We start from the raw sequence: 14,374 nt of genomic DNA on the forward strand, positions 1-14,374 counted from the left end.
AGAGGTGACCTACCTCTGGGAGGGAAATGTGGGCAGGAGCAGCAGTGTAATGCAGGATGGGGAAGGAAGCATGGCCTGGAAAGAAGTATTAAAGCCCTGTTTTGTGCTTCCCCCCTCCCTGCAGTAAGTCTGCATCAAGCAGTAAAATGGCAAGCAGCAAATGAGGCAGCAATGATGAGTGGTTCTCTTGCTTTCCCACTGGTGTCTTTTCAGCATAGCACCTGCTGCATTACTTTTGGGAGTTTCTTTACTGAAGAACAGGAGTCCCCTGGAAGACAGAGAGCAGCAGTCCGGTTGCCTCCTTCTCTGCATGGGAAGTTTGTACCTTTGCTGTCCCACCAACTGCAGTATTTCTTTCAAGAGGCACATCATCACTGCTTGGGTGGATTTGAAAATAGAGATTGTCTATGATAGGTCCTTACTCTGCTGAATAAGTCCAGCACTGCTGAATGGTGATGTGTTTTTGTAGGATGTCTATTAGTGAAGGCCCAGGTTCTACCTGAGTCCACCCCTATACGAGGTAGCCTGGGGAAGTTTCCTGCCGCACAGTGAGATTTTCCAAAAGGAGAACAAAGGGATGAGGGATGTCTGCTCACTGCCCACATCTCCTTTTGTTGCTTTGCAGAAGGAGAAGAAGAGTGGGCTGCTGAAGCTTCTAGCAGGAGCATCAACAAAAAAGAAGTCGCGCTCGCCACCATCCGTGTCTCCCACGCATGACCCGCAGGCGGCCATCGAAGGAGTCCTCCAAGGGGCGGTGGGACCAGAGCTCTCCTCTCTCTCCAGCCACGGCAGGGCAGGCTCGTGCCCTATCGAGAGCGAAATGCAAGGAGCTATGGGGCTGGAGCCTCTGCACAGGAAAACGGGCTCCTTGGATTTGAATTTTTCCATCCCTTCACCTGCCAGGCAGCCCCTCTCTTCCATGGCAGCTATTCGGCCAGAGCCCAAGCCTTTGCCTCGGGAAAGGTAAGCGGCGTATCTCCAGAGGTCACTGCATCCTCAGAGAACATTTGGAGGGAGGCTGCACATTTCACTTGCTCAAGGGTTGTTAAAGTTTTGCAGCTCTGTAGATAGACTGTGAGCGGCCTGTGCCTGTGCCCATTGAAAACCTTCTGGCACGTAGTGCAGGTTTAATTTTCATTCATTTAAAAACGTGTTTCTGGAGAGCAGCGCCTTGCCACGGCAGCCCTTGTCTAAGTAGAGAGGACAGCAATGCTCTCTCAGCCCAGAGAGGAGATACTGTGGGCAAATACCTCTTTGGGATCCCAGTGTTTTAATAAATTCGTGGAGCTGTCATGTGGTCACTTCGGAATAGTAGCTGCAGAGACTTGAAAGAAACCATGTTTATGTGATTGTATGAGAGAGGTCAAATGAAATGCTCAGGACAAGTGAGCCTGGCCCTGAATCTAGTCAGTGTTACAGAGCAGGTGATACAGGGCACAGTAAGGGCTACTGCAGGACCTTATGTGGTGTTTTACAGCACTCGGCTTGGCGTTTGGCAATGATGCTGTAACAAACTTTTCTAAGGCATCTAGCCTGTGAACCACAGTGCTATGCTGAGCAAACTGTACACAACTGGCTAGCAGATACTAAGTGCGTAGGTTGCAACCTGATTCACTGTTTGGCATCAAACGTAACTCTAGATCAGGAGTCCTTAGAAAAACGAGTTGGGCCTTGGACCTGCACTGTCCGACATAAAGTTTCTGCTATTTGCAGGACTGAAGTGGGAGGATGGTGATGAAAAGGGAAGACCTATTGGTACAGAGCTAATTCAACCCTTTCAGAGAAGAACACAGAGTAGCAGCGTATTTCATGAGAGCCAAATTCAAGGCAAATCGGGGTGGCTGCAGGGCATCCTAAGAACAATGGGGGATTTGAAACTGTGTGCTTTTCGGGAGTGATACAAAGAGCTCTGTCCCATCTGTTAAGGAACAGGTTTAGGAACAGCTTGGGACCAACCTGCAAGAGACTGCAGAAGGGACAGGCTGGGGAATATTTTTATTCTGGATTGGGAGTTCTGTGCTGTACTTTGAGCACAGCTACTACACTGGAAGCAGAAATAAATGCAGACAGGTCCTTCAGCATTGTAATGAAGGCAGTGAGAGCAGACTATCACAGTAGTCTCTTGTCTTTAAAATCCATGAAAAACCAATTTAGTGAAAAGAGTGAAAAACCAATCCCTATTTAGGCACACTTAATTTGGTCCACATCACTTTAGATTAACGCTATAAGAAAAGCTAAATCAATATAAACCAGATTTAGCACCGGTGTAACTACATCAGTGGAATGCTGCGCCTTTAGTTAAACATAGCCATGGAAAGAAACCAGGAAGAGGTTCCCTGGCGCCTTGGAGCTGGCTGTTGAGGTGCTGCTTTCCAGGCTCTGATGTAAAGGAGTCCGGACACGCTGTTTAATATGCCAGGGCTGGTCCCATACCGTGCACATTTCTCATTTCACCTCAGGGGGGTCCTGACAGTGAAACATTCAACTAATGACAATTTTAAGCAGCTGCAGTGAAACAGAATAGAACCAGAGGGACACGCTCAGCCTTGCTGGAATGAGGAGAGAATAGATTTAGACTGCTACAACTGTGCACATACTTTCAATTGCAGTATATGGTGGTAAGGAACTTCCTCCCGTTTTAAGCATTTTGGTTCTCGAGTCTTAAATCTGAAAATAAGCTATAATTGAAGTAACCCTAATTATACACAGCAGGCAAGATTCTCTAATTGATTCATGAATTAACTTCCATATCATTGGTGTATCCGCGTTCCTTAACTGATCATACGGGTTTTTTCGTGCCATAATGGGAAATATTAATTACCTTCATGCACTAGGAAGGATAATGCTTAGTCCTAGAATAATCTGAGCAGATACATTAAACACTTGTCTCTTAGAAATACATCCCACATCCATCTGTGCTCATTAAATCATCAAATCGCTCAGAAGTACCAAATTATTAAAAAACAAAAAACAACAACAACAAAAAACAAAATCCAAATTACAGTTTTCAGACCACTTGTTCTCTTCACATCTGGCAGCGGAGAAACTTGCATTCAACATCACTCAGCTCCATATTCTGCTCGTTTGCATTTTGGTGCATTTCATCTGCACAGTAGGAGCAATTCTCTGGGAAAGAAAAGGGAGGGAAGGGGGGGGGGGGGGGTAAAAAAAAGGTTAGATAAACAGATTCAGATGCTGGCTGAAATTTTAAAAAGCTGCGGAGCATTTCAGCGCACTTAGCTGTACTTGGCTTTCTGTCTCCCAACGCCCATCTGTGCACACAGAGACAGAGCCCTGGAAGGTTGGAAGAAGTAGCACATTCCTTAATATTTACAGCATTCAAAATGAGGCTCACACAGGCAGCAGAGCACCGCTACTTCTCACAAAGGGCTTGGCTTGCATCTCTGGCCCTTGCCATGTCCAGGCTACTGATGGAAACCAAGCAGACGTGCCACAAGCCGTATCGGAGGTGTGTTACAAAGCCCTAATTGCTTGCAGCTTTAACGGGAGAATCGCCTGTCCTGCTGCCCGACAGCACAGCCCTTGGTGGGAGCGCAGCCTGTCAGAAGGGAAGGGTGAATTGAGCTTCACCGTCGTAGAGATGCTGCTAATTTTTATGCTGTTGTTCATCTTTTGTACACGGAAAGAGCAAGGAAAGCAATACTATATATTACCATTTGATATTTCCAACACCTGGCTGCGGGTGGCTGGATTGGAAAGGAAAATGGTCCTACCTCCCCTGTCATTTACCTTTGACATTTAACTGGGTTGCTGGGATGGTTAGTGCCCATCTCTGCCTTCTGAGTGTATCTTCCCACGGTACATTTTTAAAACCACCTTCGTTCTGCTGCTCTCTGCTGCAAAGCATACCGCAGTCTGAGCAGCGGAGCGGAGAAATTTCCCAGGTGGTGTCCTTGTCACTTTGTGTTGCAGCGACTGACTGTCAAGTGAGTACCCCGTCACGCTGCATGTGCCCCACGCACTCTTTGCCAGCAGCTGCTCCATCCAGCAGCTGCTTGTGCAAGAAATCGGACTGGTACGGCCGATCCCATGCAGGGATGCCATCAGGCAGCTACGGACTCACCCCCACCCCCCTGACACCGGTGGCTCACGTGGAAGAGGGGTATGCCGTCTGCCTAGCAGCACCAAAGCAAAACATTTGCCTTGCCACGCCCTTCAAGAAAATATGACTGTACGTTGAAGCAAAATGGGAGAGCTGAGTGTATGTGCGTGAGTCATGTTCCCCTCGCTGGCTGGCACCGTTCCCAGATGCAAACCTGAGTAAAACATGTCACGCGTTGTTGACTCTTTTATAGTAACTGGCACTAATTCTGCCATGTTACAGTCTGATAAAGCGGTTGTAGCCAGACTTACTGTCACGACTGGCATATCTGCCTGGCGTTCGTATGGTTTTCAGGGAGCCTTTGAACAAGTGGTAACCACAGCAGCGCTGCAGAATTACATAGGAGCGGTGAGTGTAACCTTTAAAATAGACCCCTCCACGTTTCCATCTATCCTTTCTACAAATCACTGCCGCATTAGGAATTGAGCTCCCCATTCAAGGAAGCATTCAAGCATGTGCTTAACGCCCATTGACTTCAATTTTGTCATGCACGTATATCTTCTTTGCCAAAAGGGAAAGCAAAGGAAGGGTTTTTTTTCTTTCCTGGAAAGTGATACCAGAGACATGACCCCAGGAGTATGTTCTGACTGAGCAGTGACATGTATGCACACGGTTAAGTGCTTCTCTGTCTTGGGTGCTTGCCTCAAGATTGAGAAACTGGGGTCAGCCATCTCAGAAATTGAATCCTGCAGTGCTTCCAGCAGAGGGTGAAGGATCCAGCTGAGGTTTGTTCTTCTGAGTCTGCTGGTTCAGACGCTGTAAAACAGAGCAGTGGAACAGGTTCTGGCTTGTAGCGCGCAGAGGTGCTTTGCAGGTCCCTGCAATGGATCAGTGAAAGGATGAAGAAACAGAGCTCCAATGATGAGCAGGAGCAGCGGTTATCTGGGCTGGATACTCGATTGTCACGGATGATCTATCGCCTCACAAAACAGATGTCACATCACACATGGGATCTGTTGGATTTACAGCACTGGACTCCTGAAACCTGTTCTCAGTGCAGTATTTTTACAAGCAGAATCTTGGAATAAAGCATTCGAACTCGAGCACTGTAAATGGGTCCAGACTGGAGATTAGCTTTGCAGTCCTAATTTGCCTTGTTGCACCTCTATTTTTGCAGCCGCTGTAGCTCCACCAGTCTAGTGGACACACGTATTTACTCAGGGAGAAGGTATTCAGTATTTTGTTTCTTTCCTCAACGTCCAGCCTTGAGCCCAGCTTTTAATTACTGATTTAATGACTATTCCATGCCTGTTTGTTCACAATGACAGCCTGCATGAGCAACTTAGAGCAGGCAACTGACTCCTACGCAGCTGAAGTGCGTGAGATGAGACTCACTGTGTGGAAAGTGTGGCACGAGGCCTTGCAGCTGGAGGAGTCAGACAATCCCACATGCCTCACACCTGTGCTTCTCAGCGAATTTCTCTGGGGTTGCTCACCAGACATCTCCCAACCTCTGCAGAAAATGAGGTGTCTTCAGCAAGCTCATATCTCTTCCATGTCAGAACCTTGACTTGCATCCTGAGCAGGACATTGTGTGCACTAAATGAGGCAGGCATCCTGTGGGAAAAGTAGTAAGTGATCACGTAATGGAAGGTTCAATTGAAAGCAAGCAACAGTGAAGTCATGGGCAATCTTACTCTCTTATTTCTTCCCCTCAGATGTGTGGTTGCAAAATGTTCCTGCTCTTTTAAGGTGTCTTTATGCATCTACATGTCTGACATCTTGAGTCACTCTTGCTTCTTTAAAGGGAACGAAAGCAGAACTTCCATCATGTAACACATATCAGAGGTCAGGAATCTTAGTTCACCTTGCACACGTCAGTAGTGATAGTGAGGGGAGAGCTGGATGGGACAGCTGACTGCAAGGACAAGTGCTGTAAGGACATGGCTATGGGTTTCATTTCTTACTCAGCTCTCTGGTCCCCTCCCTCACCTTCTCCCATTCACCAGTGCCCAGGCAAACCAGTTCCACATCCCTGCTGGTACCGCTCCCAGCCTCCCCTTATGTATTTTCTCTTGGGCACTGAGGTCCCTCCCCAAACCGTATCATCCCCTCTGAGTTCGAAGTGCCCAACCCAGGGGTGCAAAGTCAGCATAGAGTCTGTGCCCTGGAACTAAAATAGGAAGGAAGCCCATTGCTGGGAAAGGAGAAATGCAACTGCTGATGTCCCGCAGAGCTAATACAACTTGGCGCATCAGCCAGCAGAGATTTTAACTTCATTGCCCTCTGACCCTCTGCTAAACATGTGCCATCTGAGGGCATTTTGAACCTTACCAAGAGCAGGTGAATTCCTGAAGGAACATCACTGCTGACTGACCAGTAGGGCTGTAGAACAGGGCTTCCTCAGAAGGCTGATCACTTTCTGATGGTGCAGTTTGCAAGAGAAAATACCCAATATCAGTAAGAGCAGGCGGAGGTGCTCGCCTCACTTGTAATCAGGTTTGTTGCCCAGCTACTTAGCATTTGTAAAAGTTCATAATTCAGAGGTGTAATGTGATATGGATAAAACAGGCATTTCTGAGATATGTCTGAGATGTCAGGAGGCAGTTTGGGGTAAGAAAACCTGCAATGTTATCATAGCTTCTCAAAGACAAGGGGACAAAAAGGGAAATGAAGAGCGGAGATATAAATAGAAGAACGTTGGACTGCCTTTTTGGGAGCGAGGGAAGGGAAAAGAACTCTTCTGCCAAGAAAATATGGCCAATATATATTTGCAGTGAAGTTCTGGGGGAAAAAAATCAAGGCTGAAATGCCACCTGGAGGTCTCCGAGTGGCAGCACACGCTCTGACAGGAGCGATTTATGGTGCCTGCGAGCCCCTTGCTGGCAGCCAGGCCGTGTGATCATTTTTCTGCTCTCTGCAACCTTGGTTGTTCTGGCTCTGCCCGGCACTGCTTCTAAAACCTCACAAGGGAAAAAAATGCAAGCATCTTTTTGGTCTTTCACGGAGGATTTCTTAACTGATTTGCAAGGTCTTTTATACCTAAGATTTCGTTCCTCTATCAAAAACACTTCCCTGTTATCCCATGAAGTACCGTAGTTAATTGAATTTAAACCACAGCACTTGGGGTTTCCTTAAATGGGAAGAAGTGCTTCATTTTGCGAGGCGGTGGCTGAGATTTATTTCTTTAACTCTCTAAGGAAATGCTCTGAGAATCCCTTTAATGAAGATGGGCACATTCTTACTGAGCGTGGTCACCTCCCTCCTCGTGTTAGCCATTTAGGGAGTAGCAACTCCGCGCTCCTAAGGTGTACCCTGTCTTTAAAAGGAGGGCTGTGTACTTCAGGTCTGAGGTGTTGGCAGTCCCAGCTGGGTTCTTGGGGTGACCCTACACCAGACAAAACCTTCTTCTCTATTTTTGAACTGATCTGCCAAAATGGCCTGGGGCTGCCTCTGCACTACTCGGCTGCTGTCCAGCTCCATCCTTCCTCTTCCTCAAAGCCTTTCGGGATCCTGGAGCACAGCTTGAGTGCACTGTGATTGTACATAGAGTCAGGAGATCTGAAACTTGGCATCATCTTAGCTAAAATTGTTCCTCTCTGATAATTTAATTAATCAACACTGCGGCAGAGTGTTTGAAATAATGTGTGCATTCATTTGCATAATGGCTGTAATTGGCAAATCCTCTAAGTGTAGCAGTTCTACAGACGATAGCGTGATAGACCATTTTCCCACAGCCAGCCCGAAACACACTTTTCAACCTCTGCTATTTGTTTTTCCACAGAGAAAGGCAGTGACAACTAGATTTATTGGCCAAGGGACTGAGATGACCAACAGATTTTTGATGACGCTTGAACACTATTTTCTACATGACCGTGTTGCCATGTAAAGTTAACAAGGCTGTAGTCAGGTTTTAGAGCAGAACCTCCACTCCAAATGGAACTGAATGCGTTTCCAAGTCCATGGAGGTATCCAAACATGTAGCCAAACCTGGCATTTTCACCGTCATGTCAAAACTAAATGGGGTCCCTAGTTTCAGAACAGTGGTCACTGTGTACCCAAGCAGTGTCTGCAAAGAAAATCAGCAGCTGCTTCTCAAGAGATCCTTGCTTTGGTACCATCTCACAGGGAATCATAGAATCATAGAACGGCTTGGGTTGGAAGGGACCCCAAGAATCATCAAGCTCCAATCCCCTGCCCCAGATCTGGTACTAGACCAGGTCGCCCAGGGCTCCATCCAACCTGGCCTTGAACACCTCCAGGGATGGAGCATCCACAGCCTCTCTGGGCAGCCTGTGCCAGCACCACACCACTCTCTCTGTAAAGAACTTCTCTCAATGGAATGGCAGATCCTTCAGTGCGTGTTGAGTCCTAAATGACAGGATGTTATTTTAAATAAATACTTGCCTGTTAAAAAGATGACTGAGGGATGAGAAGCCATCCAGTGGTTGTGGAAATATGAATCCTCAGGAGATGGGCTTTAGATAATCAATTGTCATCTCTTAACTATCTTACCGTATTAATTACTTCGCAATTAGCTAGACTGTTATTGATTGCTAATCAAATGCCAGAGGACAGTGAAAGTATGTGCTCTGAGGAAGAAGAGTACAGCATAAATACATTCCCAGCCCTGCACACCAGTGCACTGATGTGAAAGGGCCCGGTCTGTGTTCCCAGGATGATGAAGCTGAGAGCAGAACAGCTGTATGGGGACCATCACTGCTCCATTGCAATGGAGTAAATGGAAGCCCAGTTCCCGGAGAGCCCTGCAGGTGGCTCAGGGTAAGGGCTCCCTCTTGGCTTAGAGAGTGCTTCGAAAGTCATTTCTTATCTTTCCAACTTAGTTTCCCTTTCAGGTCTGGGGGACCCAAAGTGTATTCCCAAAACACATGGTAAGAAGAAAACTGTGAAGTGCTTTAGCTAGTTTCTGCTGATATTGAGGGCAGCTGGCCAGAGCACTGCCAATTCCAATTTGGGATGGCGTGGATGCAGCAGTGTGCAAGGCTGTCACCCCAGGCATCTGACAACACATCCTGCTGTCACAGTCCAGCCTTATGGCATGTCCCAAGCACAGCCGCCAGTCAAGCTGGCCAGAAAGCTCCCCATGGTACTGAGCTTTGGTTGAAAATGTAGCAGCATCAGATGCAACTGCTTTGCAAAAGTCTGGCTTACTGATGTTTCCAAGCGCATTTTTCCTCAAAATTTCTGATTGAAAAGAAATGAGGGAAAGAAAGAAGTGAGGTGATGTCTCTGACTCAAACCATAGCGGTCTTCCTTAAGCCCAAAAGAAGTTTGTCCTGGGTAGGCCCCTGGGGTCGCTGGCCCGAGGAACTGAGCCTGCACAGGGCACACTCCTGGACCAGGTTGGCCCTGCGTGGGCTTCAGGCAGCTGATGGGTGGATGGGTGTCTGACGAGGTCTTGGCCCTTTTGTTTCCGAAGGTACCGTGTAGTGGTCCCCTACCCACCGCAGAGTGAGGCCGAGATCGAACTGAAGGAGGGTGACATTGTGTTCGTGCACAAGAAGCGGGAGGACGGCTGGTACAAAGGGACGCTACAGAGGAATGGCAGGACGGGACTCTTCCCCGGGAGCTTTGTGGAGAGCTTCTGAGGACGGATCGCCGCTCTCTGGACTGGAGGAGCTTTCAGGGGAAACTGCATAGCACAAGAAGAGACCGCAAAGGGAAACTGGACTGATAACCACTGCCATTTTTATTTCCAAAGACTCCCCCAGGCCCTTCAGTCCACAGCTTCGGAGACACAGCACCCCACTGTGCTTCTGGAATCGCGCGGTGCATACGGTGGTATGTTGAAGTAGTGCCTTCCACCTGGAATCACGGACTGAAAGGACGCCCACACGGACTGTACGTAGCCTAAACTCTGGCTGTTAACCCTTTGTGTAAATTATAGAGAAAATATCTTTAAAAAAAAAAAATTAAGAGGAAAGTTGTTATATTGCTGTAACTTATTTGTCAGAGCTGCAGTGTTCTTATTACTGGCCTATGCAAGATGGATTTGAGAGTTCAGAGAGTTCACGGAGGTGTGCTAGGAAGCTCTTAAACTGGGATTTTGTTATTTCCTGAGGGAGAAAGAGGGTGGGGAGGGTGGAGAAAACCCCGGCTAAAGAATTGTGTGTCGTCATGCAAGAGAGAGCGAGGAGCCCAAAACGTTAACGTCATGCTTTCTATATACCTCAGAGATATGCTGCGTGAGTTTGTCAGTAGGTGTGTCAGTGCTCAGAGTCCCCGTCACCCGCTGTGTCCCGGTGCTACCGCCGGGCGGATCTTGGAGGAAGCACAGCTCCGCCATCAAACTGTGGTTATTCCAGCGGAATCCCTTTTGCCTGTCTTCTGCCCTTATTATATGCAGCATGGATTTTTGTCCTTCAGTATCACTTCCCATTGCTTTTTTGTATGACGTACCTTTTTACTGTAAGAATTGTTATACTTTATATATATCCCTATTAGATCAGACATTTCCTCTTTTTCATACATCTGGTGCTATTTTTTTTAACTGCTAAAGATTCGGTTCGGTTAAACAGAGAGGCTGCAACAAGGTTTGCGTTCAGCATACGAAATTAGGAATGTACCTGAAGATCGAGATCAGACTGTTCATGCTTCATAGAGGAAAAGAGAAAAAGCTGCTTGGTCACTGATAAGTATCCTGGGAGCAGCGTGCCCGTGCACCGTGCACACGTGCGCTCTCTCCTGCGTATTTGTAGTGTCTGAAGACCCACGCTGAAACACAGCGTTCTGTCTGGAGAGTGATAATGACTCCAGAATTGGAAGTAGTTCCTAGAGGAGTCATTTTAATTGACTTTCTTGTGGCAATAAGAAGAACACTGCAGGTTCTAGCTTGCGCAGGGGCCGTGGCGTTTTCCTCTGTCGTTGCATCACGGAGATGAGAGCTGATCTGCAGCGGCTGTGATTAGCATTATCGACATGTGATTTCTTACTGTAGAAATGTACAGTTTTGGAGACTGTTCAATTTCTTATAATGGTCAAGCTACAATACAAACCGTATCAGGCAATATAAGCTTCCATCTACCAGGGACTTAAAGGTGCAATAAGTGTAAAGCGAGTTCAGTCAGTTATTCCTACAAAGCAGAATGAGAAAAGTTCAATAATGCGATTGTGAGAGTACTTAAAAAGAGCTCAGCTCTTGCTGAATGAAATGTGATGAAAGAATTTTCTTAGCTGTATCTGTACCTTGGCTGTTGTCCAGAGCCAACATGTGGTGGTCATTTAGGAGCGTGTTGGAAGCACTGTAACCTGGAGATGATCTTATTAAAAGGAAGAGGCCCAGTGGGTGAACATCGTTACTGCGTTGACAGTACTTCATATGCAAAGGTGTAAGTTTTGTTTTCATTCAAGCTGTGTCTTCTAGTACATATCAAAAACCACATCCATGAACGTTCCTATTTAATTCAGCTCTGTGACTTTGTTCTCTGCAAAAATAAGTTTCTTCTCGCTGTCACGTGTAACAAACAGATCCCAGAAACACATTCCGTGGCCAAGTATAGCACCTTCAAACAGGGAGGCATTATTTTCAGGGTGTTTCTTTTTATATTTAACATTGCTGCATTTCTTCGTATTCCAGATTGTAATGAGTCAGCCACTAAAAGTTTAGTTACTGTTGAGAGGAAATTGCCTTTTTTTTAACCAATAGGAGATTGAAGAAATGTCTTCTGGAAAGATTTCTTTGAGAATAGAGCCATATCTGTCCATCTGTTTGGTCCAAATCAGAACCGGTATCACTGCACCTCAAACAGGACTGCACACTTAGCAAGCTGAAAATGTCAGAACGTGTCTTATCGATTCCAGTGAAAATTCTGGGTTAGCTCTGCCAGACACAAGGAGGTTTTTCTGACAGCTTACGGTGGTTAACGTTCTCTTAAAATTCTGTTCCATGGGTGTATTTACCACACGCAGAAAAACTAAACAGGATGATGGCTTGGTTGCTGCCTGTTGTGTTTAGCCAGATCTAAAATGGGTCCAGATTTCTACCTTTGAATGCTTAACAGGGCAAAAATTGATATGTGAGAAGATAAAGGAAAACATGCAGATGTCGTGCCATGAAATCAGCGCTTTAAATCATGTTTTGCAAGGGAGATGTTGTTTTTCTAATGGGCAACGACCCTTGCGGTCATACCTCCTGCAAAGAAAAGTATTTGCTGGGGGAATTTGTTTTGATAACAGCTGCTTCTGGCCCCTGATTACTGCTTATCATCACACTTTGGGTTACTGAGTAATCTTCTTGGACAAATCACTCCCATGCGAGGAGCACAAGTGCAGAACACAACGCAGATCGGTGATACAGAAAAGTGACCCAGAGCCACTCGGAAAGCCCTGGACTGAAAGAGGCTTGATGTGTGCTGTGGTCTCGTTTCCACCTGTCATACGAGGGAAAGGGGAAAGAGATTCGCATCTCCTACAACGGGGGAACAAAGAGAAGAATCCCTCTGGCAACCTCAGTTCGTAAAACGCCAGGTTTGCTGTTTTAGAAGCGTGTTCAAGTAACTGAACAATCCCTTTGAACTTTGCACAGCTCAGAAGATGTTTTTGTTATACATGAATGTTAACGTGATTTAGGAAATGTTGGCGGATATGAGTACAAATGAACTACAATGACTGTGTTTCTGATTCCTTAAGTAAAATAAACATTAAGGCAACTCGACGGAGGTTTCTCTCTTTATTAGGTGGCGAATTGAACAAACAACACAAGTAAGTGGCTCTGAAGCTCACAAGGAGCGCTTCCTTTCACTAGTAACTCCCCCATAAATAAAGACCAGGTAACGGTAAGATCCACCTGACCAGAAGGCACAGTCTGCTTCTGGTTCTTCTTTCAGCAGGTCTTGAGAAGTCAACGCTGATCTCAGATGTGAAGAAAACAGGGCAAGTCCAGAGGAAGAGAGCAGGGATAGGACATGTGTCCCTGGTCTGCACGCAGATGGGGAACCAGGAGAGCTAGCTGCTGAGTCACAAATATTATGATGTGGGAACTGCAAGAATTTACATGTGGGCAGGCAGCAGCTTTCCCTCCATCTCAGCCTTGCCAGTTGCAAGGTGCCAGCAGTGTGGCAACCACCCTCTGAGGCCATGTACCTGACTGAGCCCCAGCCCCACACCTCGTGCTTTGCTCCTGCAATGGCAATTCCAGCCATGTTTCAAAAGAAAAATTATAATCATAAAATTGTTACGCGGCTTGGCCATTCCTAGACACTTGTGGAGAGCAGAACCACCTGGACAACATCTGCAGGGCTGTCCTGCATCCAAGAGCTCCTCCTGACATAAGCAGCTCCTTACAACATGGTGAACCTGGCAGATGTGTGGCTTAGCGAGTGGCTGCCAACCCAAATAAATGAGCTGTCCTGGCAGGGAAGCCAAGCAGTGATCCAGTCTGGAGAGGGCCCTGTCCTCTCCTCCTAGCCTTTCATGTAGCAAAAATAACTTTCCAGTCGGCCACAGATGTATTTCTAATTACTGGGTGTGGGTGTCTCCCCACCCACAGAACACCACTTGGTTTTTATCAGCTGTACGAGCCAGGCCACCAGGCTGGGGCTGGCACTGAAGTCCTGTCCCCATCCCATACTTAGAGGGATAGCTCAGCTCAGCCAACTCTCATGTATACTTATCAAATGGAGACAAGCTCCCCTCTTTGCCCCCACCCTGGTGAGACCCCACTGCCCATAAAAAGAAACCAGAATCCCCGGGGCTTGGTGAAGAACTCATAGAATCATGGATCACAGAATGGTTTGGATTGGAAAGGATCTCACAGCCCCAACCTATGCCATGGGCAGGGCTGCCCCCCACCAGTTCAGGCTGCTCAGGGCCCCATCCAACCCAGCCTTGAGCACCTCCAGGGATGGAGCAACCACAGCTTCTCCCTTGTCCTGTCACTATCTCCCCATGTAAAAAGTGTCAGTCCCCCTCCTGCTTGTAAGCTCCCCACAAGTACTGGAAGGCTGCAGTGAGGTCTCTCCAAAGCCTTCCCTTCTCCAGGCTGAACAAGCCCAGCTCCCCTAGCCTGTCTTCACAGGAGAGGTGCTCCCTCTGACCATCCTCGTGGCCCTTCTCTGGACCTGCTCCAAGAGGGAAAGGAGCTTTCAATGCAGAGGTACCTAAAGGACCTACAAGCCACACCTGCACTCTTCCTATTTCCCCCTAGCAGCAGCAGCAGAACAGTGACCTGCACTTCTTCATGGGTGTGTTCGAGTGCCCTGCAGCTGCAGCTGCGCTCTCAGCAACCCACCAAGCAGACACAGGGCGGGGGGCAATGCGTTAAGATCTTCCCCACCTCTCCCCAGATAATTG

General features: G+C 47.3%; 1 protein-coding gene across 1 annotated transcript in view; it reads left to right on the plus strand.

The window, feature by feature from the left end:
• Window positions 1-12,737, plus strand: part of SH3RF3 (SH3 domain containing ring finger 3) — a 231,622-nt gene extending 218,885 nt beyond the window's left edge. Inside the window, exons 9-10 of the mRNA XM_015277864.3 lie at window positions 626-963; window positions 9,504-12,737. Of these exons, the coding sequence (XP_015133350.1) occupies window positions 626-963; window positions 9,504-9,672 (507 nt within the window). The 3' untranslated portion in view covers window positions 9,673-12,737. The remainder of the gene's footprint in view (window positions 1-625; window positions 964-9,503) is intronic.
• Window positions 12,738-14,374: the final 1,637 nt, after the last annotated feature.

This window comes from Gallus gallus, chromosome 1 (genome assembly GCF_016699485.2).
Source record: "Gallus gallus isolate bGalGal1 chromosome 1, bGalGal1.mat.broiler.GRCg7b, whole genome shotgun sequence".
Taxonomy (NCBI): Eukaryota; Metazoa; Chordata; class Aves; order Galliformes; family Phasianidae; genus Gallus; species Gallus gallus.